Source organism: Ziziphus jujuba, chromosome 10 (assembly GCF_031755915.1).
Source record: "Ziziphus jujuba cultivar Dongzao chromosome 10, ASM3175591v1".
Lineage (NCBI taxonomy): Eukaryota > Viridiplantae > Streptophyta > Magnoliopsida > Rosales > Rhamnaceae > Ziziphus > Ziziphus jujuba.
In genome coordinates, this window is record NC_083388.1 from 5858250 (window position 1) to 5881341 (window position 23092).

General features: G+C 34.4%; 4 protein-coding genes and 1 pseudogene across 5 annotated transcripts; 4 read left to right on the top strand and 1 right to left on the bottom strand.

Moving 5' to 3' along the window:
- The first annotated feature begins 1402 nt into the window (after nt 1-1402).
- On the top strand, nt 1403-5990 carry LOC107410617 (L-ascorbate oxidase homolog). Its single transcript, XM_016018065.4, has 8 exons — nt 1403-1809; nt 1920-2029; nt 3587-3857; nt 3965-4067; nt 4175-4520; nt 4624-4989; nt 5087-5165; nt 5543-5990. Exons 1-8 carry the CDS (start codon nt 1666-1668, stop codon nt 5753-5755), a joined length of 1632 nt encoding a protein of 543 aa, XP_015873551.3. The 5' UTR covers nt 1403-1665; the 3' UTR covers nt 5756-5990.
- Nucleotides 5991-9251: 3261 nt separating this feature from the next.
- On the top strand, nt 9252-10109 carry LOC107410616 (putative glycine-rich cell wall structural protein 1). Its single transcript, XM_016018064.3, has 2 exons — nt 9252-9819; nt 9982-10109. The coding sequence occupies exons 1-2, from the start codon at nt 9252-9254 to the stop codon at nt 10107-10109; spliced, it is 696 nt and encodes a 231-aa protein (XP_015873550.3).
- A 1687-nt stretch (nt 10110-11796) lies between these two features.
- LOC107404490 (uncharacterized) lies at nt 11797-17162 on the top strand. The gene is made up of 7 exons (XM_016011444.4): nt 11797-11952; nt 12210-12706; nt 14154-14780; nt 14949-15398; nt 16014-16186; nt 16377-16560; nt 16756-17162. The coding sequence occupies exons 2-7, from the start codon at nt 12290-12292 to the stop codon at nt 16843-16845; spliced, it is 1941 nt and encodes a 646-aa protein (XP_015866930.2). The 5' UTR covers nt 11797-11952; nt 12210-12289; the 3' UTR covers nt 16846-17162.
- Nucleotides 17163-17317: 155 nt separating this feature from the next.
- LOC107410633 (uncharacterized) lies at nt 17318-20397 on the bottom strand. Of its 2 annotated transcripts, XM_016018088.4 has the most exons (7): nt 20034-20397; nt 19184-19454; nt 18963-19082; nt 18722-18880; nt 18202-18374; nt 17929-18034; nt 17318-17691 (listed from the first exon to the last, which is right to left on the bottom strand). In XM_016018088.4, the coding sequence occupies exons 2-7, from the start codon at nt 19430-19432 to the stop codon at nt 17662-17664; spliced, it is 837 nt and encodes a 278-aa protein (XP_015873574.4). In that variant the 5' UTR covers nt 19433-19454; nt 20034-20397; the 3' UTR covers nt 17318-17661. The 2 variants fall into 2 exon arrangements, with proteins under 2 accessions (XP_015873574.4, XP_024926785.2); XM_025071017.3 differs by lacking the exon at nt 20034-20397 and having other exon boundaries at nt 18963-19107; nt 19184-19415.
- On the top strand, nt 20257-22823 carry LOC107410615 (uncharacterized; annotated as a pseudogene).
- Nucleotides 22824-23092: the final 269 nt, after the last annotated feature.

The following is a 23092-nucleotide window of genomic DNA, read 5'->3' on the forward strand; positions in this document are numbered from 1 at the left end:
TTTGAAATTTAGTCTCGTACAGATAATGAAATTTTAACATTTTACTATTTTTTTTAATGGAATCCCAGTACTGTTCTAATCCAGTTAGATATAAAATAATAATATTTTAACATTTTATTAATTTTCATGGGAATCCCACTGCTCTAACCAATTTAAAACGTACGTCAAGAGATCAAAAATTTCAAAGCACGAGAAAAGATTTGCAGTTCTGCCTTCAACAAGCCCTTTCAGCTCAAGGTTGAGAAAGAAGGAAGCCCAGAGGGCCAGAGTTTATTTGTTAGTATTTCAAGTTTAATGATTATAGTTTTCACTTCCAAAATTTTAGAGTTTCATTAATTCTTTGAATTATTTTATAGTTTGAATTTATTTATATGAATAATAATAAAAAAAAGTTTTTTTATGAATAATATTTGAGTTTTTCCATCTTGCGCAAAAAGTTGAAATGTGCTCCTTGTTGGATTTTCTGAGTAATTACCTGAATTTAATCATCGTAGTAAAAATTAATCAATGTATAATTATACCAGTTTTTCTATAATGCAGATGTAGTACGGTTTTAACTTTTAAGACATCCGCACAGTAAAATTTTTATAATTATAATATAAAATAAATATTCATACGGATTGAATGAGTGGTGTAATCATCTAATAAGGATCCTGCTATGGTTTACATTTTTGCTTTTCTATCATTACCCAATAGTTTAATTGTGAGAAGCAAACAAGATAGCCCACATTCGCTTAAAAGGAAAAGTCACAATTTTTTTTTTTTTTTTTTGTTTTTACCCTAAAGAAATCGTATGAAAATCTTTTAAAAAAATCCATATTATTTTAACCAAAAACCTCAAAAGGTTGTTCGTGTGCAAGTTTTCTTTTCATGAGAAAAAAAATGCTGTAAAAATCTTGAAATAGACCACATATATTCATCTCCATGCACAGCCAGGTACACCAAATAAGAACCTAGGAAAAAAAATCATAACAATTTCAGTAAAAAAAATGATAGAAAGGAGCAAGAGGAATAAAAGCATTTAATGCAATCTTTAACCTTTAGCAATAAGTAACTAAAAAAATATTTTCTTATATTTTACAAATCTGTGTGCACGTGAATGGCCCTAGCTCAGTATCTCCATTAGATCCATTTTCCAAATCTGTTTTTGCACACTTTTTTCCCCCCCTCTTTTTTGCTCTTTATTGCTGACAAAAGTCAATTTCTTAGTTTGACTCCCATCCATGTCGGACCAATCATTTTGCACAAACAGCATGTCAATGGGACATACACCTTGATTGATTCCCGATCAGCATACATGTGCACGGTCCATGATTGAGGTACACCATCTTCTTTCACTGCACCTTTAACGCATTGAATCAAAGATTACTGACAGCTCACAAGCCATCTTCTCTGCTCTCTTGCTTACAGACAAAACTGAGCCATTCCCAGACAAAGCAATACAAATTTACATAGAGGCAAACGGGGAATGTAAAAAAGCTCATATATAGATTTAGAGAGAAATGCCCTTTTAGTTTTCTTCACAATGGAGATGGATTTCTCTCTGTCTTTGTAGATCTAGCTTAAATAAGTACATTGTAGGAAAAACCCAGCATTCTTTTTCGAGATAAAAAAGTAGTTCTTTAATTGATACAAAGAAAAAAAAAAAAAATTGGTCCAGGAAAAATGAGAGATTGCAAAGTTCTTTGTTTTGCAATTGCTTTGGTTTTACTATGTTTTCATGGTGGTGTTAATGGTGAAGACCCATATAGATTCTTCACGTGGAAAGTCACTTATGGTGATATTTATCCCCTTGGTGTTAAACAACAGGTACTTTTTTCCTTTTCACTTTCTTTTCTTTTTTCTTGGCTTTTGGAAGCAAGAAATGGTGTTTCTTTTTATGTGAGTTGGTTGAATGAATGTGAGAGAAATGGGTGCAGGGTATCTTGATCAATGGCCAATTTCCAGGGCCTCAGATCGATGCTGTTACAAACGACAACTTGATTATTAGCGTTTTCAATGGACTGAGAGAACCATTCCTCATTTCTTGGTAATGTACCTAAACCTCAACCTATTCTCTCTGTTTCAGTCTTTAGAACTTTACTTTCTGTTTGTTTACCGAGAGAGTGCTTGAAAAAATAAAAATAAAAATAAAAATTGAAGGGATAAAAAAAAGTGTGGGTAAAGTGCTGGGTTCTCAATATCTACTGTTCTGAAAAAAGTTGTTGTCCTAAAATGTTATTTTCTTTCTCTTTCATCAGCTTTCTGACTCATCAACGAACAGCCAAACTGAATGTAACTTGGGAAAAAATTGTATCTATTAAAGTTTATGCTCTTCATTTGCTTTTACCAAATCTACTTCTTTTAACTTTTCTTCTACTGAAATAATGTATCTTTTAATTTTTTCCTTAATGGTGTCCAAATGACTATTTTCTCCTTGCAACACAATCAAGCACCACCATTAAGAAAATTCTTCAAGTGTGGGGCTATTTTAGTAATTTGGTTTGTGTAAGTACTTCATTGATTCTATTCCAAATAGATCTATGAAAAACATGGTTGCCTTTCGAGTCACTTTTGTCGGACTGTGTTTAGTTAAGTGATATCTCATAGACATTGGTTTGGAGGATGTTTGATTAATATCTACATAAATAATCATTATTTTCTTACTACTTCACCTAATCACCTCCTAGGACTCATTTTGATCGGCTACAAACCAGTTCATGATATTAAAAAAATCTCACCCTTCCACATACTGTCTCCACCTCAACATTACAGATCAATTATTTAACAAATTGACAATATTTATATTTTGCCAAGTAATAAATGCTGGGCCTAGTGGATAGAATGTTGTTTCTACAAACTTTGAGACTTTTATTTTCTAAATATAAATTTATAGATATAAAAAGATAGCATTTCACTTAGTAACATGTCTTTACTCTTTAACTTACCAATTACTGTACTTTGTAATTCATATTTGAACCAAAGAAGTAAATGATCATGGTAATATGCATATGCACATTTAGATCTACTGGGTTTTAGACATGTGAGGCTGTCTACATTGAATGTGTTAGGAGGGAATTTAAGCTTCTGGACTCCAGTTTTCTTGTGGACTTCCTACAGCATAATAAATTTGATTGTGACTTCTAGTATCCGCTTTAATGGTGTTTGCCAAAACAAAAAAAAAAAAAAAAAAAAAAAAAAAAAAAAAAAAAAAAAAAATTGAAAAGAAAAATGAATAAAGTGCTATGTATCTAAATGTTTGTACAGTCACTTCAGAATGGTTGTTTTGGTAGTTAGATTTCTTTAGCAAAGGGTTAGGAGTCACTTTCTTGCAATGTTTCATAATCACACATATCTGGATTGTAGTGCCAATTAGAAAGTAGAATAACTAGAACTAGATAGTAATAAAAATTCCCATAAAGTGAGAAAAAAAAAAAAAAAATTCTGATTGCTGCAAATATCCGAAGAGTGAAAAATATCCTCTTTTGTTAATGAATCCTAACTAAGACGGCTCAGTGAATGACCTAGTGCTGCATTCGTGCTGAAAATGCTTGAACTGCCTTAATTAAGCGCATCTTGACTTTGATTTTTTGTGTTTGTATGGCAGGAATGGTATACAGCAGAGGAGGAACTCATGGCAAGATGGAGTTTATGGGACTAATTGTCCAATCCCACCTGGGAGGAACTTCACTTATGCTCTCCAAGTAAAGGATCAAATTGGCAGCTATTTTTATTTTCCATCATTTTTATTCCACAAAGCTGCTGGAGGTTTTGGGGGCATCAGAATATGGAGCCGTCCTCGGATTCCAGTTCCTTTCCCTCCTCCTGCTGGAGACTTCACAGTGCTGGCTGGGGACTGGTTCAAGACAAATCACTATGTAAGCATTAATCTAACATTGTCCTCTTAGGAGCCATGATCAGAACTTGGCTATTTCTATCTTCATTTCCTATCCTGAATTGGTACTTGTCTCTCTTGGTAATTTAGATTTTGAGACGGCTTTTGGAGATTGGTCGAAATCTTCCCTTCCCCGATGGACTCCTTATCAATGGCCGAGGGTGGAATGGATACACTTTCACTGTTGATCCAGGTATCTTTAAACTTTCAATGATCGTTTGATCATTTACCCCATCCATAACTGTTGAGAAGGTGAACAATTAGTAATCTCATGATTTCTGTAATTTTCTTTTTGTGCAGGAAAGACTTATAGGTTCAGGATATCTAATGTAGGGCTGACAACGTCCATCAATTTCAGAATTCAAGGTCACTCCTTGAAACTGGTGGAGGTAGAAGGGTCTCATACACTTCAGAATACATATTCCTCACTTGACATCCATCTTGGGCAGTCTTATTCTGTCTTGGTCACAGCTGATCAGCCTGCTAAGGACTACTACATTGCTGTTTCTTCACGTTTCACCACTCGGGTTCTCACCACCACAGCTATTCTTCACTACAGCAATTCGCAAACGGGAGTTTCTGGTCCAGTACCTGGTGGACCAACCAATCAAGTAGCTTGGTCCCTTGACCAGGCCAGATCCATTCGGTACATAATATCTTGTTACTCAAAGAATCAATCTTCTGCGTCAATATATTTTAACTATAATGTGTTTGCTTTTATTCACTATAACCTTTGCTCATCAAACCAGTTGGAATTTGACTGCAAGTGGGCCTAGACCAAACCCGCAAGGTTCATACCATTATGGAATGATTAAGCCAAGCCGGACAATCATGCTAGCAAACTCTGCTCCTTATATCAATGGCAAGCAGAGGTATGCTGTCAATGGTGTCTCATTCGTTCCCCCAGACACTCCATTAAAACTCGCTGACTATTTCAAGATACCGGGAGTTTTCAATCTTGGAGGCATTCCTAGCAGCCCCTCAGGGGGAAATGCCTACCTTCAGACAGCTGTTATGCAGGCCAACTTCCGGGAATTTGTTGAGATTGTGTTCCAGAATTGGGAGAATGAAGTACAGTCTTGGCATATTGATGGTCATGCCTTCTTTGTGGTGGGGTAAGCTCCTAGAATTCGACCCTTAATTCTCTCCAACTTCAACACCATGCTTGTACAGTAGCTCCAAACCAGTTGACATGTCTGTGAAATTGTGCAGGATGGATGGAGGACAATGGACTCCGGCAAGTAGAACACGCTACAATTTGAGAGACACGGTTGCACGTTGCACTGTTCAGGTATAATTAATTTCTTAATTTCTAAATTCTTACATATCTATATATATATATATATATATATTTTTTTTTTATATTATAGAGCCTTAACTGGTTTTTAAAAAATCATTAGTTAGTTCCGATGCTATTTTTCTATTCACCATCAAATTTTGTCAGTCAAAAGCAAATTGTAAGGCGCAAACTGTAACCCTTAGGGAAGGTCAATGAAATTGTATTAGGAAAGAAAAAAAAAAAAAAAAAAAAAAAAAAAAAAAAAGAAGAAGAAGAAGAAGAAGAAGAAGAAGAAGAAGTTGTTTTCTATCCATTTTTTGATATTGCATTCATATAGGTGCAATAAATTCAAACTTTGTTGATAAGTTTGAATGAGTTGGTAACTGCAGGTCTATCCGAGGGCATGGACCGCCATCTACATAGCTTTAGACAATGTGGGAATGTGGAACATAAGATCAGAGAATTGGGCAAGGCAGTACTTGGGACAGCAGTTTTATCTGAAGGTATACACTGCTTCAAACTCATGGAGAGATGAATATCCAATTCCCAGAAATGCTCTTCTTTGTGGCCGAGCTAGAGGTCGGCACACTAGACCTCTCTGAATAGATAAACCTTTTAAAACAAACTTTGTCACAAGAGGGTGACATGGTTTTGCTGATCCAGGACTAGAAGCTTTCTATGATTTTGCGACAAATCATTTGCCAGCAAAGAGCTCTGCTCGAGCTTTCAAGCTAATATCTTTCTAATTTTTTATTTTTCCTGAATGGGATTATCTGATTCATTTACTTTTCAATGGGGCAAGCTTCTTCTTCCATAATTTTATTATTATTATTATTATATGGGTGCCAGTTTTGATATTAATAGCATAGTTTTTGAAACAAAGTAAAGATGATTGAAATTGCTCCTAGTGTTTTTGTTGAGGAAGTACCATTAGGTATATTACCAAAAGGCAATATTACATGTGAATTTGGTGAGGTTTGCATTAATTATGCAGATTTGAAAATTACAACTAACACTTTAAGGTATGAACAATATTAGTTTAAAGAATATAAATGAAATAATTGAGGAGGAAGATGATATTTTTTGAAATTTAAATGGTGGTTGATAATATTTTTTAAACTAAATGGACTGATTTATATATAAGAACCTCATGGAGGTGAATGAAATTAACCTATGCCCAAAATAATAATAATAATAATAATAATAAAAATAAATTAATAAATAAAAGCAAGTAAGTATCAATAGGTTGTCTCAGAAATCAAGATTGTAATGCTAATTAATCTGTATACATTTAATTATCAACTTCCCCTTATGATCAGATCCTTCTAGATTATTAATATACATATATATATATACATATATATATATATATATTTATATATATATATATATATTTCTTTTCTTTTCTTTTCTAATCTGGAAGTAGGGGATCAAATATCCATTGAACAAAGCACGATGCATAAATATATATATATATATATATATATATTTTTTATGGTGCATGTATTTAGAATTATTCATCCCATATTTGGCAACTCATAATATATATTAGTATAAGGTCTAATTCAAATAATTAATTGAACAAAGCACTAGTTGATTTATTCATTTAATTTTTGGATGACTAATATATACCTTAATCATTAAATGTAAGTATATATGTATGTATATATATATATATATATATATTGGCAATTAGCCAAACATATTTTTTTTTGGGTGAAAGTATTAATAAACAATTTGACTTGTGCATAATAAAGAAGGAATGGGAAAAGAAAAACAACTGTAATAAAGATCGAATGAACTGCTTGATGGGCAGCAAATACTGAGGATGAATCCCAACAACAGCTGCATACCTTTTTCTGGAACTTTATTGGATTACAATACCCGCTTAGTAGATATGGGCTCCTCAACTTTGTTGTGTTAATAATACTTAATAATAGAGTTTTCACTTTTTGCTTTGCTTTTGTAAAAGTGTGAATGCTCTCAATAATGGGATCAATGGCTGAAACTCTTTTATTCTTTGGGATTTTTATTGGAAGTTCATGCATGTCCTCGCTTGAAGAACTTTCTTCGCACATTCTTCACATTATTCTTTGCGTGGCCATCCTGTTTATTGACACGAATATATTGTTTGTAAATTAGTCAATTATTGACACGTATATGGTCGTACAAAATTGAGTAGGTATATATAATTTTTATTTCTATTTTTTGTGAAAAGGTATATATCAATATATATATATATATAGGTAAATTACTTCATCTAAAATACTCTAATTATATATATATATATATATATATATTCACATGTAAATAATTAGGTGCATGTATGTGTTATTTTTAAGAGTCTCTTACAATAAAAAGGTTTCCTGTAGGAACTCTTAACATGTAAAATTATATATGTTCCACCAAGTACAAAGAGAGAGAGAGAGAGAGAGAGAGAGAGAGAGAGAGAGAGAGAGATATTAAACAAGTGCTCACATGATTTCATAGAAAAATTTGAAAACATGTGAACTTTTATTCTCAAAAGTCAACGGTAAAAGTATTTTAAACCCCTTTTCTATTCATAATTTTGGGTTATATTTCAAACTGTAAAGCTCCTAATAAGTTACATATAGATGTCAAAAGAAACATGGTTTTATATATACAGGCACCAGACAAATAACCAATGTTTTGTTTTAAGCTAGAAATCAAATAGAAAATGGAAACTTCTATTTTTTATATAACTGGAAGATTTTATCGTTTCATTTCCATACTGTTTCAGTATTAATACACTATAGGAACTGGAGTCCACTGACAGTTATATATTAATATATAAAAGATAATAAATATATAGAGGAGTTGCTGGAGTAGTGGAGTGGGAATGGTTTTGTGTAATCCATTTGAAAGTGAAGGGAAAGCAGCTAATTAAGATCATCTGGTCTACATAGAAGCAGACAAGATTATGAATAACAAAATATTTCATGACATAAGTATAAATATAAATTTATATAATATAGGTAGATGCATTTAAATTAAATTAGACATATTTAATCAATTATATATAACTTATTAGTTATATATGATGAATTACATGTAATTAACTGAACATATTATTTTCTATGATAACATAATAACAATATATATACAGTCCATATTTTCTAATTATAAAAAATTTTGAATAAATTTTTATTGAGAAAACCCCTAATTATGTATAATATATAAATATGTCCTCTTTTTTTTTGCTTTTCTGTTACACAGTTGGAAGCTTTGATAAAAATTTATCTAAAATTCCTAGATTAAAGACTAACTATATAGGTGTGTGTGTGTGTGTGTGTTAAACCAAACGACTGAATTAAACTTTTTTCCTGCATGTTTAGGCATGCACTTCATTCACTGCCATTAACATTCATTAATCAGCCTTGTTGACCTCCAAACAAATTAAAAATTACTTCAAATTAAAGCTATATTTAGCTGGTGATCACTTACGTCCTCTAAAGTATAGAACCACATGGCTAGTTTCGTGTCCTATTTTGTGTGCTTACGTGGAGACTCTAGCTAATATGGAATCCAACTAGGACTTTCTTTTGTCAAGCCAAAGGACATGGGTTTTCTCAGAAAAATTCAAAAAAGAATTAGTGATTATCCGTCATCTTCATCTGCTTACTCTCATTGCATGATATTTTAAGAGATATATACAACAATTAAGATATACAACAATTAAGTTCACCTACTCCACCATATGTTGTTTATTGATAATATATATATATATATATATTTTTTTTTTGGGTCTCTATACTCTATATTATACAATTTGGCAACAATTATTTGGGTTTTTATTTAAATGGAGCAAGGACTTCACTAAGTTTGATTCCGTATGATATTAATTTCTTGTCTGCTATAGTTGACCTACAGGTACAAAGACATCTCTTCCGGTCATCTTGCTTCCCGGCAATTCCATATATATCTCTCAGCTTTGAAAAAATGGTAATCAAAGATTATACAATTAAGCGGTAGTACTTGTGGGGTCTGGTATGGTTGTGTATATATATATATATATATTTATATAAATACAAGGAAGGCTATCAATAGAAGGCCAAGCAAGTGAGCTAATTAAGAGCCATGGGTGCTACTGCTACACTGAAATTTGCATGCATGGTTCTTCTTCTTGTTTGGAGCATTAATGTAATTTGTGCTCTCAGTGGAGCTGAGCATGGTGGTGAAGCAGACGATGAAAGTAGTAGCTATGTAGGTCCAAGTGGATGGAATAACTTCGATAATGATGATGATTATTGCTCATATAGAAACTGGCGGAGTTGTGGGAGTTTCTTTGGGAGAGGTGGTAGAGGCCATGGAGCTGGAGTTGTTGGTGGTGGTGGTGGTGGTGGCGGTGGCGGTGGAGGAGGTGGAGGAAGTGGGTCAGGTCACGGAGAAGGTTATGGAGCAGGAGCTGGTGTAGGTGATAGTAGTGACGGTGCCGGGGGAGGAGGCGGCGGTGGAGGAGGAGGAGGTAGTGGTTCAGGTGGAGGATATGGTAAAGGAAGAGGTTTTGGTGGTGGTGGCGGAGTAGGTGCTAGCATTGGAGGGGGAGGAGGAGGAGGAGGCGGAGGCGGAGGCGGTTCTAGTGGTGGTTATGGTCATGGTAGTGGTTTTGGTGGGGGTGTTGGTGTTGGAGGAGGTGGTGGTGGGGGTGGAGGTGGAGGAGGAGGAGGAGGAGGAGGAGGAGGAGGTGGTGGTGGTGGAGATGGAGAAGGATATGGACATGGTGAAGGAGGAGGATTTGGAATGGGAGGTGGATCAAATATTGGTCATGGTGGTGGAGGTAATAACAATTATAATGGGAATAATATAGGAATGGGTTTTGGAATGGGCATTGGATTTGGATTTGGAATTGGAAATGGAAATGGTGGGGATGGTGGTACTACTACTCATGATCATCAAATTGATGGTAATATTGGAGGAGGTCCTGCTAAGCCCTAATGAAACTCCTCCATCCATGCATGGACTTGCAAATTATCTTCTACTTCTACTTGATCTACTTAATGTTGTGACATTATAGTTTGAAGTGAGAAAATGCAACTCTACTTTTGGAAGAAGCACCAAATTGGTGTTTTTGTGATGTTATTACTGTAAAACTTTCATAATATAATAAAAAATTGTTTGTGATGAAATTAATTTTAATGAGAATTAATTAAATTAAGGTTTGATATTTATATACATTTTGCTTATAATAAAGTGAACATACAAATTTTAAGATGTCAAATTTAATATACCTTAACAATATTGGACATTGACATTGTTGCGTATTTTTTGGTACGCAATTTCCAGTGGATGAGTAAATGTACGACTATACGTGCTATTCCTAAGTAATTAAAATTAATCTGTTTATCAAAAAAAAAAAAAAAAAAAAGGGAGAAAAAAGAAGTTGAAGTAGTTTTTTGGTAAGTGTCTATTCTGCATTAAAATAGTAGGAAATGAAAGACATGGCAAATAATTTATTAAATGCCTTTTCTACAATGTTGGGTTTAATCAGGATTCAGTGATAATATATAACCGTATACCATTTCTTTCGATACTATTATATATAGATCGTTAAAAATAGTTTATATTTCGGACAAAAAATTGTTTCATAAAAGAGTTTTTTTTTTGCTTTTTTATTTTTTAAATGAATCAATATTGCAACTTGCAAGAACATTCTAGTGGTTTTTGAATTACTTATGTATTTTAATCATTTTCAATGGCATGATTAGTTTTTTTTTTTTTTTCTTTTTTTTTCTTTTGATAAAAGCAATGGCATGATTAGTTGAATTGTGGAAGCTTCACATATAGATATGAAGTTTAGGGATGTCAATTTGCCCCGCCCATCCCCGAAACCGCGGTGCACCCCCCCTAACGGGGCGGTTTTTCCCCGAAAATTCCGGAATGCAGGGCGAGCTCGGGACAAATACCTAAAAACCGAGTCGGGGACGGGCCGGGGACGGGGAATAATAATCCCGTCCCGAACCCACCCCGATATATATATATATATATATATATATTTATTATTTTTTTTATAAAATTTTATTTATGTAAAATCATTTTTTTTTTAATTTATTTTTCTAAATATGTATTTTATTATAATTGTAAATTTGTTCCTTGATGTATTTTATTATATTTTTATTGCATTGTAGTCATTTTTTTTATATTTTAATCATAAAATAATTTTTTTATACAAATTTTTTTAAAAAATATTAATTAAAAAATAAAATGGGGAAAACCGTCCCGCTCCGTCCCCGCCCCGCACCGAAAAAAACAGGTAAAATCGCGGGGATGGGATATAAAATTCCCCGCGGAGATGGGGACGGGATTTTAAAAACCGGCCCCGCTCCGCCCCGTTGACATCCCTAATGAAGTTGCACCATTCAATTTACCAAAAAACGGAAAAAAAAAAAATTCCCCTGATTCAACATTTGAGTCATTACTATGATAGATTCCAAGGTCGCTTTAATAAAAAAAATAAATATATATATATATATATAGATATTTATTTATATACGTTGCCATATATATATATATATATATATATATTTTCAAAAACCAATAAAAAAATTAAAAAACCTAAAGCCAAACGCCAAAATATATAAATAAATAAATGTTTAAGCAAAAAAAAAAATAATAATAATAATAAATAAATAAATGAATAAATAAAAATTAACGAGCGTGTTAAACCCTGCAGAAAAACCCAGTGAGAGAGAGGGAGGCGAGAAGAGAAAGAGGCCCCAAATCGCAGCGAAACGGCAACATCGCAGAGAGAGAGAGAGAGAGAGAGAGAGAGAGAGAGAAGGTCAGTTTCTCATTCATCTCCCAGCACACACTTTGAGATTGAGAGCTTTCCAATCTCTGAATTTTTGCTTTCTTTTTCCCTTTTTTTTTTCTTCTTCTTCTTCTTAATCTTTGAGGGCTTTTATCAATTTCTTCTGTTAAAGTTTGAATCTTTTCAAGTGTATTTACTCTACCCAATATGCAAAATCTGTTCTTGTTCTGCTAATTAATACTTATAGTTATTATCATTGACCGTGATTCTATTATTATTTTCCCCAGTATTTTCCATATTCTTTTTGCTCGCCCTAGAGCCCCCATAGCAAGCCTCCTCTTCGTGTTCGCCGAAAAACCCTACAACAATGGCGGACGTGGTGCAGTACCGGATGGAGCGAATGGTCAATGAGTTCGATGACCTCGAACGCCGTGGCCTATTCACTCGCCGTGAGATCGCTGAGATTGTCAAGCAGCGCCGCAAGTTCGAGTACAGACTCAAGCGTCCCTCTCCACTGAAGCAGGACTTCTTGGCCTACATTGACTACGAGACTCAGCTCGACAAGCTCCGGCGGCTCAGGAAGAAGTCGGTAGCTCGCGAGCTCAAGGAGAAGGGAATCAACGCCAATAAGAAGAAGATGAAGAAGTCTGTTTCTGACTATGCTGGTGTTTCCAGGATTGTTGAAATTTACAGGCTTGCGGTTATGCGGTTTAAGGGTGACATTGAATTGTGGTTTCGGTACCTGGAATTTTGTAGAGAGCGAAAGAATGGCAGAATGAAGAAGGTAAAAAACTAAAAATTTCCCTTTTTTATTTTAAAAATCTAGTTTTGAAAGCCTCTGTTTCTCAGTTAAAAAAATATTTAGGAATTGGAGGGAAAAAGTATGAGCATAATGGTTTTTGGTTGTTTCTGCATTTGTAAATTTAGCTGCTAATTGGAAGTAAGTGAGTTTTATTGATTGATTTAGAGCTCGTGTGTTAACATTAATATTTTCCCGAAGGTTTTTTCTTTTCTTTTTTTTTTTTTCTCTGTTTGACTGATGGCATAGGGGAAGCAAGTGAAAGTTCTATAGGTACGAGGGAAAAACTCAAGGTTGGAGCCAAATATTCAAATTGGGCTAAGTAGCATGTTTGTTGTGTCTCTTCTTAGGCCCTATTAGCTTTATAGCATTCTACCATGCAAATTTCAAGCTCTTTTTGTTGATCATAGCAAGGTAAAAGAGAAAAATCTATTTACTCATTTCTATCCTCTTCTGGCTTTGAAACAAGACTTTGTTTCAATTGGCCTCTTTATAGGGATTAATCATTGGTAAGCTTCACTTCAGCCGTTTATCAGTTTGTCTCTTAACAAACTAAACTAGATAATTAATCATATGATATCTGCACCTTTTTGCACCTATAATCATTTTTCAAATGCTTGCAATCTACTGTTTCTTTCTAATTGTTTGTTTTCCCTTCATATATATATATATATATATTGAATTCTGTAGTACCGATTATTTTAATGTCAAGTTTTGAGTTATTATCATATTTGCATCCTTGAATTGGTTATTTTCCCCAAAGGTGTTGATTTTCTTTAGCCTTGCGTTAAACTAGTGAGCATTCTACATCCTGTGTTAATATGTACAATGGTATACTTACTAATAGAATATTCAAGTTGGGCTAAGTGGCGTCTTTGTTGCGTTGATGATAGCAAAGATAAATAGAAATTTCTGTTTAGATATTTCTATCCTCATATGGCTTTGAAATAAGAATATGTTCCAGTTGATGGACTTTCACTTAAGTAAAGGGATTAATCATTTGTATACTTAAGTACTTCGCTATTTATTTTGTTTCTGAACAAACTAAAGTAGATAATCATATGATGTCTGCTTGGTGGACCTTTATGCAAGTACAATTATTCTTAAATGTCTGCAATCTACTGTTTCTCTCTAATTGTTTGTTTTTCCTTTTTATATATGGATTTTATGTGAATGATTATCTTTTTACATTAAGTTATGAGTTATTATCATACTTGCATTCTTGAATTGGTTATTTGCCCCCAAGGTGTTGACTTTCTTTAGCCTTGCTTTGAAATAGTAAGCATTCTACATCCAGTGTTAATTTGTCCAGTGATATGCGTGTGATTCGATTATGTCCACTTGCTTTGTCAAATTTTACTTTTCATCTTTTTGGGATTGTTAAAGGACTGATGTATTCTTTTTACTCATTAATATATACATGCACTTCTAGGTCTTGGCCCAGGTTATTAGGTTTCATCCAAAGGTCCCAGGTATTTGGCTGTATGCTGCAGCTTGGGAATTTGACCACAACTTAAATGTTGCAGCTGCCCGTGCTCTCATGCAGAGTGGGTTGAGAATGTGCCCTACTGCAGAAGACCTGTGGGTAGAATATCTTCGGATGGAACTCACATATCTTAATAAGTTAAGGGCCAGGAAGGTTGCTCTTGGAGAAGATGAGGGAACTCTGATTCGTGATAAAAAGGCTGATGATGGATTTGTGCCTTTTAATGATGAAAGAGAAAATGATGATGGATCAAATGTTGAAAGTGGGGATACAAAGAAGAGAGTAGACTTGTTTCGAGAGCAGGGATTTAGTGTTTTAAAAACCATATATGCTGGGGCAGTTGAAGCTCTTCCTTCTAGTTTGACACTGAGAAAGCGATTTCTTGACATTTTGGATGCTACAGACTTGGCGCATTCAGAAGATATGCGGAAGGAAATACTAAGTGAGATGAAGAGAGACTTTTCAACAGAACCAGAATATTGGGACTGGCTTGCAAGACTTGAATATGATCCTGAAAGTATAAAGGAAATGAGTGAAGAACTCATGCTTTCTCAAATACAAAAAGCAGTTCAGGTATGAGTCACTCATGAAATCTCATTTATAGGTTTTGTATGATTAGTTTCTTCATATTTGAGAGCTTGGCTATTATACAGCATTAGATTTAGATGAAATATCTATATTTCCTTTCGTGAAGTGCCTATAATTTTCTAATGAACACCCTGGGTGCTTTGTCATGAGTAGGTATATGAGGAGGCTATAAAAGTTCTGCCTTCTGCAGTAATGTATAATCTGTATGTAAGTTTTCTTAGGGATATTATTGCATCCCAAAAAGGAGAAGAAGGATCTTTGGGTTTATCAAGCCAGTGTGCAACTTCTATATCACATCTCTTGGTGGTATACGAGAAGGCAGAAACAATGGGGTGCATTACTGAGGATCTTGCATGCCAGCATATTTCATTTTATTTGCAGCTGGGAAGACTGGAAGAAGCCAGGAAACTAGCAGAAAAGCTTTGCCGTGAAAGATTTTCAGATTCAGTAAAGTTATGGTTGTTAAGGGTCTCAGTAGAAATTAAACATGTAACAAGGAATTCCCCATCTCCGAGCAAAGCTGATCTTCTACCTATATTTGAACTCCTAAAAGATGTTTTGACCAGAGCCTCTGTATCAGAATCTGAGAGTTTGTGGCTGATGGTAAGTTATCTAGACTTTATCTCCTGTCGAAGGCCTGATTCATGAACATAGATAATTGAAATTTTGGCCTTTTTGTTGATATTTGAGCTATGGTGATTCCATAATCGTAGTTCATCTGTTATAGGTGTCAAGATAATCTTGGAATCCAGCATTAGTTGTCTATTTTCTTTGCAAGATGCCAGATAGGTTGCATGAAGCCCTGAACTTTATGTAGATTTATCAACATTTGGCAGGCATTTTACTTGTTTGAAGTTTGGAAGCTCAATCAAAATTCTGTTATTAAATGTGCCTGTTTGGTTAATCAAGTAACTATCTTGTTTTTTATATCTATTTTCCAATAAAGGAAAAAAAAGAAATTCTGATGCCTTCATGCTGTGATGACCTGGTTTTGCTTTTGCGTTGTCTCTATCTAATGAGTTTCCTATATGCTAATAGTTAACGTTATTATTTAAATTTAAGTTGGCTGAGATCCCTTTAGTGCAGACCTTTTTACTTTCTCCCCCCCCCCCCCCCCCCCTCTTTTTTCTCTCCTGAATTTATATTCTTTTTGTTGAAAGCATTTAAATGACTGGAAACTTAAATATTCAAGATCATTAACATTATCTCACATTGCAGGCACTAAAATTGTTTGCAAATCAAAAAAGTTATTTTGACAAACTGGTTGAGATTTCTATTGGATCATTAATTAAAGATGGTGGCATTGATGATGGATTCTCCCTCTCTTCTGCTATTGTGAATTTTGTTCTACAAAAAGATGGAATTCAGCAGGCTAGAGAGATGTACAAACGGTAGGTCATGAATAATGAAGTGATGATTTTCTTTAAAGTATTACTGACATTCACAATAAATCTGTATTTTAACCTTTTAAGACCTCACAATGCAAAGCAATTTGTATGTCGTTTGCATACATTGAAGATACTGAGCTTGTATTTAGCTTCAATTAGAAGATACTGAGCTTGTATCTTGCTTCAATTGCAGCTTTCTTGCTTTACCACGTCCAGGGCTTGCTATATACAGAAACTGTATTCAATTGGAATCCAATCTTGCATCAATTGGTGATAAAGATGGCCTAGTAAACGCGAGGAGATTATATGAATCTGCACTTGCAACTTACAGTCAAAATGTGAGCTTATGGCAAGATTTCCATAAAATGGAGACCAAGGTGAGCTTTCCTCTTTAAGCAAAGAGATATTGCAGTTTCAAGTCAAAGATTTTATGTTTTTAGGGGGGGATGAAGATTTGCGATGTAATTTATGATTCCATCACTTGGGGCTTTTTAGCTAGAAGACTAGTTTGGTATACATTCTAATTCTGGTGAAAATATTTATTCGCTCACAAGTTTATTCTGACTGTACAGTTAGGGACATCAGAAACAGCTAGTGCAGTCTATTGGCGTGCAAGGAAGATTCTAAAAGACACTGCAGCGCTTCTAATGCCGGAGTTGTAATGTATGTTTGTACATCCAATTCAATTTTGACCTTTAGACATAGTCATCACTTTTTATAGTTGAATGGTAAGCAGATGCGAAACCGTAATGCAAGTTGTGTTCCCCAACACAAAAGAAGTGGGAGCTTAAAGGGGGTAACGGGTTTGTAGCATAACCCGTTTGTATTCATGGGGTAGTATTAATTTTATTTTTGTGCTTTCTATTCCAGTAATTGAGTTTCCAAATTTTTTTTTAATCTGTATTGATCAAACTGTTACTTCTGATGAAAACACTTAGAATTTGCTAATTTATTGAACGTTAGAACCGGATTTTGTTGATATTGGGAAGTGGGTTTTTCTTTAGGAAGCTGTTTACGGTTCCCCACGAAACAATCAAGAACACTTACATCAGCTTCAATGGAAGATTCCAGCAGATTGCAAATTTGTTTAGGGTGTTTTTAAATGGAACAGGACCAAGTTTCAGACTGCCAAGATTTCCAAGGCGGATGGTAGTAAATCTGACTTGCTTTCTAAAACGTTGTTACCAATATAAGGGATATTCGACCAGCATAGATTCTATAAAGTAAATAGCATATACGGTGTCTAGCTTGTGAAGATTTATAGAACACACAGCAGCCAACTTTCCATACCCTAGTTATATGATCATTATATATATATATATATATATAATTTTTTTTTTTTCTTCCCTTATTTTGCCCTTTCACTTTTTTCTTTTACTTTTTGCATTTAAAATGGTTTTAGGCTATACTAACTTACTAAAAAAAAAAAAAAAATCCTGAAGGCTAAGAAAATGAGGAGATTTTTCAGAACTGAAGCGCTATACTCTAGGCCATTGTGGACTCACCACCTGCAATGCACATAATTTACCGAGTGAGTATTCAACAAAGATGAACACTTAAGCTAATTCCTTTACGAGCCTAACTGATTTGTTACCATCTGAAAATGGCTACTCGTGAAAATATAAGATAATATTCTGATGCTAGGGACTAAATTTCTTTCAGATATCACCTAGAAGTGAAATTGTGTCCGTTATAAGCTTAATTTACCATTCGTTACTAAGATAATATTATAATATTCAGCTAACCTCGAGCGTACTAAACACTAATCGCATTCGGCTAGCAACAACTGATGGCTCCTCAGCTCTTCCCACCACTGCCATTTGTTCGAGTTGAAGAGTCTTTACTGGAAGCCTGAGGAAAACATACATGAAAAAGTAACTCATGGAAACTTTTACCTTCAACGCAAAGGAATTGAAAATTTTAATTTTGTTTTGAAAGCTCATGTAAAAGCTCATATCAGGAGAAATTCCTCATCCCTCATGCTAATTAAGAACTAGATGTTGATTAAAGCATCTCACCATGCCATTCCTCTCACATAATATGCATTCGCTATGAGAGCACAAAAGCCTTTCCACTGAAGCCTTACTTCATCTGACACTGGAGGAGTGGATGACCACCTAACTACAGTCGGTTGTGGCGTACACAATATGGTGATGAATAAAATGCTCAACCACAGAATACACTCATCAACCTGCATCACCAAAAAGCAAGAAACGGGCTTTACATCTTTACCCATTCAGAATATTTAATAAACACCTGAAACTTTAATAGATTTATAACCTGTTCGTCGTAGGGGACGGTGTCTTCATTCAAGAATAACAATACAACATTATGTCTTACAGCTCTAAATCATGATAAATACTTCTCTAGTCGTCTTATAGATTGATATATCAGTGAATGTAATTATGCAGGTGATGCTTTGCCTTCACAAGTTCGTTATCAACTTATAGATCGATATATCAGTGAATGAGATTATGCACGTGATGCTTTGCCTTCACAAGTTCGTTATCAACTTAAGACAGAAGTGCCTTTTTTTACCTCTTCTGATGCAATCTTAGATTTCAAACTGGTTCTTCCACCATAACTTTGCATTGCCTCGATTTCCTCACCGGATTCCATCATATCAATGAGCTCTTTCCTTAATCCTTCATCAGTGCAGCCCAGTGCATAAGCATTCACTCCAGCACTTATAAACTCCTGATTGATCAAACATGTTATTTGAGAAAGACAATAGAGGAAATCTCACACAATAACAGGTCAAGCAAACCATTGAATATACTTTTAGGTTGTCACCTCCTCCACGATCAACTACGTTCCTGTACCGCCTAAACAAACTGATTGCTATGTTGCGTGATGAACGATACTCATCATCAGATGGAATTGAATCATGCAATCGGCACTGCAAAATCCAGAAATTCAAAACACTTAAAAGCAGTTACACTAAACTTAAACTCAGTGAAAAACCAAAACTTTCACCAAAAACTTTGCAAGACAACTTACCAGCCACTTTTTTGAAGATCCAAGCTGGGACACATGATGGGTGTTTGATAGAAAACGACCTTTCCAAGAAATTGAGGAACTATGGAGTACATAATTACAAGGAGCTCTGATGTTAAGGCTGGGACAAAATGAAATACTACTCAAAGAATTGAGATGGGTTATCTTGGATAATGATGACTCTTTTAGCGAGCTAGAGTCTGGATGTGACCAGCATTTGGTATTAGCTCCAGGAGCATGGACCGTCAGCATGTTTAGACCATTATAATATTACCTTGAATCCAAAATGAATGTTGGAGTTTAGGCACTGAATGCTTTTCTACTTAAACGGATATAATAAATATAGCCAAATTCATAACAAATTTAATAATAAAATTTAACCAACAATTTTCTGAGAAAATTTGTACTTTTTCCTCAAAGGGTAATGACAGCATAATATTAGAACCCAATCAATTTTTTGTTTATTTATTTATTTTATTATTATTTTTTAACCTTATTTTCCTGATGAATCAGATAGTTAAAAGAGAATTCTAGCAAGCAATGATCAAATTCATCCTAAATTCAATATTCAATACAGTTGATTGAACCTGCGCAGACAATGCTGAAATATCATCTTTCAAGGAAATAAAAAAACATTTATGATTGTTCAACAACAATTTCTCAATTAAGCTCAAAAGGGTAGGCAATTTCAAAGCCAAACAATCCAACCATGCATTATGTCAAGAAAAAGCTTGGAATTGATAAACTATTTGAGGAGAATCACACATATGTATATAGGCAAGTAAGTTTTGAACAGTGATGATCAATATAGCAAACAAAAAAGCTTATATATGTAGAGACAAGTAAAACTAACCTGGTTAGGATGATTTAGATAATCTCATCTGCAACAAAAATTAAGAAAACAAAAAAAACTTAAAATATAAGTCAGAAACCAGCAACAACTGAGAGAGAGAGAGAGAGAGAGAGAGTCAATAAGAAAGAAAAAGAAGAAGAAGAAGAAGAAGATTAAAGATAGAGGAATTTAAAGTAGGAATCTAGTGGGTTGGAGGATCTCACAGAGGCCACCAATTTTATGAATGGCTCCAGAGATTCGGTTTGGAATAATATTGATTCAGAGTATGTATATATATATATATATATATAAATTCCAGGAAAAATATTTCTGGCTATTATAAGAATCCTCAACGTAGGGACTTTCCCAGTTCGACATTTGCAAGGCAACTCTGATAACGACTCGCTTCCCTCATCATTTTCAATTCTAAATTCACCACCCATGTTTATACTTCTATTTATCGCCAGAAAAAAGTTTAAACTTTTATTAATAAGCTATATTAATTAATATATATATATATATATATATATTTTTTTTTTGAAATATATGGAATACTAATTTATTTCATACGATTGGCAAATCTCTTTTTTTTTTTTTTTTTTTTTTTTTGGTTTTCACTGTTTCTCTTTAAACCCCATCCAAGCCCAAATACAAAAGGCCAGCCTATCCTATCACAAATCACTGTGATCTAAACCCAAGCCCACTGCCCCGATTCATGACCCATTGCCCATTGCTACATTTTATTTCTTTACCAATGTTACATTAGGACATAGAGCTCTGCAATGAATGGAGAAACATAAAAGCACCCACAATAATAAGTCTGGGTAATGTGAGTCTTCTCAGCTTTCTCTCTTTCTGTCTTCGTTATTGATTCTTCATAATTATAATGTGGCTTGGCTTGAACTTGGTAATATATTCTGGCTGTCACTCTTGGCTTAGTCTTCAGAGCTAACATATTGGAGTAGCTAATGAAACTAGAATGAAGAACAGCAATTTGACACTTTACGTTGGACTTCTGGTTCAAACATGATCTTAGTTATTATTATGCAAGAAATATGGACATCAAACAGTGATATGTTGTTGGCAACTAGCAAGACTCTTTTGTTCTCACCTTTGGTTACTTTCATTGTTACATTCTTTCTGAAAAATAGCTACTTTTATTGGTTTAGAGTGTAATTTGGTAGCCAATTGCATTTATGGAGGGTGATTGGTTGAACAACTTTGATCTGGATTTCATTTTTATAGATCAAAGGATTACAAATTTACAGTTCCCCTGGAGTTTTTACACTTTAGTCAAGTTATCATATTACCCACCAGTCATTTAGAATAAAGATTTTATGTTCAGGTTTGTCACCTTGTGCTCAGGCAGTGGAATTTATGTTTGTGCTCTTGAAATTTTGTTTATTCTTAAAAGTTTATATGATAATTAATATATGAAATTAATGTCTTTTTAATTTTAAGATAGTCTTAGAATTTCCATCATCATCAATTTTCTTTAACTGATGTTATGTTTGTCATTGCTTTCTAAAGTGCCTGCTGAAAACTGGAAAGTAAATTGTATTTGATTTTTATTTTTCTGTTGCTGGTTTGGTTACCTTGCCGATCTTCCCTGCGACGCAGTAGCTCATCTTGTAGATTTCGTTGACACTTTAGGGGATTTCTGACAATGTTTTACCAATAAACTTTTCTTTGCATTTCATCAATTATGTGCAGATGAAAAAGAGAAAGGAAATATCTGCCACTGATCCCATTGCTATTCTTGACTTGAAGTCATCATTCATCAGCATTCTTTCTTCTGTGACTACAAGTCAAGGAAAGACTATGGTTTCAGGGCTTCAGCAAGGCTTCAAAGAAGGAATCAAAAGAGAACATTAGGAAAGCTCGAAGAGCTTGTATGCTCCTTGAGAAGTCTTCTATAACAACACTTGATTTACTGAAGCAAGGGTTGGAGAAAACTAAATTAAATCATAAGAGTGATGATGATGATGACAATGATATGGAGGTCAAACCTACGAGGTTTGGAGGTTACAACTGGTCAGCGACATATGAAGAACTCTGGCAGAGGCTACATTGCAAAATTGAAGAATGTGGGGCTTCTTGGGCTTCTGGAGATCTAGATAAAGCAAAGAAGAGGCATGAGAAAAATGACGAAAAGAGGAACTCAGCAAAAGAAAAACTCAAGATGGACATGGGATCTGATGCTATGGTACTTCTAGAGGTAATCCAATTAATAAAGTGGAGAAAGATGTCGCAGAGGCTTAATAAGAGCTCACATTCAGTCATGTCAAACTTGGGAACGAAGATGAACATCAAAGACGAAGAGAAAACTTTCAAAATCAAAGGAACTTGAGAGAGCAAGAAAGTTGGAAGAAGCAGAGAAAGATCCAAAGAAAGGTGAAATTATCTAAAAGAAACATTTGTGGAATGCTGCAACAAGTGGAACTGCAGGGATCAAGGTTCATGATGACGCGAAATTGTTGAATAAGAGCATCCAAAAACGGAGAAGAAGAAGCATAAGAAGAATGCTGAGAAATGGAAGGAAAGAGTAGAAACCGCTGGGAAAATGAAAGCAGTGCATGGCAAAAAGAGATCAGAAGATATATCACAGAGAATTCATGACAACAAGGTGCGACGAATTGCAAGAGAGAGAAGAAGCTCATGCAGCCTGGATTTGAAGGTCGCAAGGAAGGCTTTATCAGTGAAGCTTCAGCTTAGGTCGCTACTCAATGACCAACAGTTTCTGCTTTGATACTGTTATGGCGTTCTATCTACTTCCCTCCTCGAGAATTACGCTAAACAGTGTATGACATGTTCAGGATTATGTTTTAGGTGTGTATTCTTATTACAGGAGTATCCGCTTTCTTCATCGTGGCAGCTCCTTGTGTTGTTTCTCTTTTCACTGCTTGCCTATAACTACATTATTGAGGAATGTGATTCAAGCATGGTGGGAAAACGGTGTTGACTGATATTTGATGTTATTTATTACAGGAAATATATATATATATATATATATATTTCAGCTGCAATACTGTCTAATGAATCTAAGTAATTTTTTCTTTTTTCTTGTTTTGGTTTCTTCA

Bases quoted from the DNA above. Each gene is read 5' to 3' on its own strand.
- LOC107410617 (XM_016018065.4), top strand. From the start codon at position 1,666: ATGAGAGATTGCAAAGTTCTTTGTTTTGCAATTGCTTTGGTTTTACTA. The intron at 1,810-1,919 runs GTACTTTTTTCC...AAATGGGTGCAG, and splicing joins CCCTTGGTGTTAAACAACAG to GGTATCTTGATCAATGGCCA. The intron at 4,068-4,174 runs GTATCTTTAAAC...CTTTTTGTGCAG, and splicing joins CACTTTCACTGTTGATCCAG to GAAAGACTTATAGGTTCAGG.
- LOC107410616 (XM_016018064.3), top strand. From the start codon at position 9,252: ATGGGTGCTACTGCTACACTGAAATTTGCATGCATGGTTCTTCTTCTT. The intron at 9,820-9,981 runs GTGGAGGTGGAG...GGAATAATATAG, and splicing joins TGGAGGAGGTGGTGGTGGGG to GAATGGGTTTTGGAATGGGC.
- LOC107404490 (XM_016011444.4), top strand. From the start codon at position 12,290: ATGGCGGACGTGGTGCAGTACCGGATGGAGCGAATGGTCAATGAGTTC. The intron at 12,707-14,153 runs GTAAAAAACTAA...ATGCACTTCTAG, and splicing joins AGAATGGCAGAATGAAGAAG to GTCTTGGCCCAGGTTATTAG. The intron at 14,781-14,948 runs GTATGAGTCACT...TGTCATGAGTAG, and splicing joins AAATACAAAAAGCAGTTCAG to GTATATGAGGAGGCTATAAA.
- LOC107410633 (XM_016018088.4), bottom strand. From the start codon at position 19,432: ATGCTGACGGTCCATGCTCCTGGAGCTAATACCAAATGCTGGTCACAT. The intron at 19,083-19,183 runs GTAAGTTGTCTT...TGGATTTTGCAG, and splicing joins GATCTTCAAAAAAGTGGCTG to TGCCGATTGCATGATTCAAT. The intron at 17,692-17,928 runs GTTAGCTGAATA...TGTGCATTGCAG, and splicing joins TAGTGTTTAGTACGCTCGAG to GTGGTGAGTCCACAATGGCC.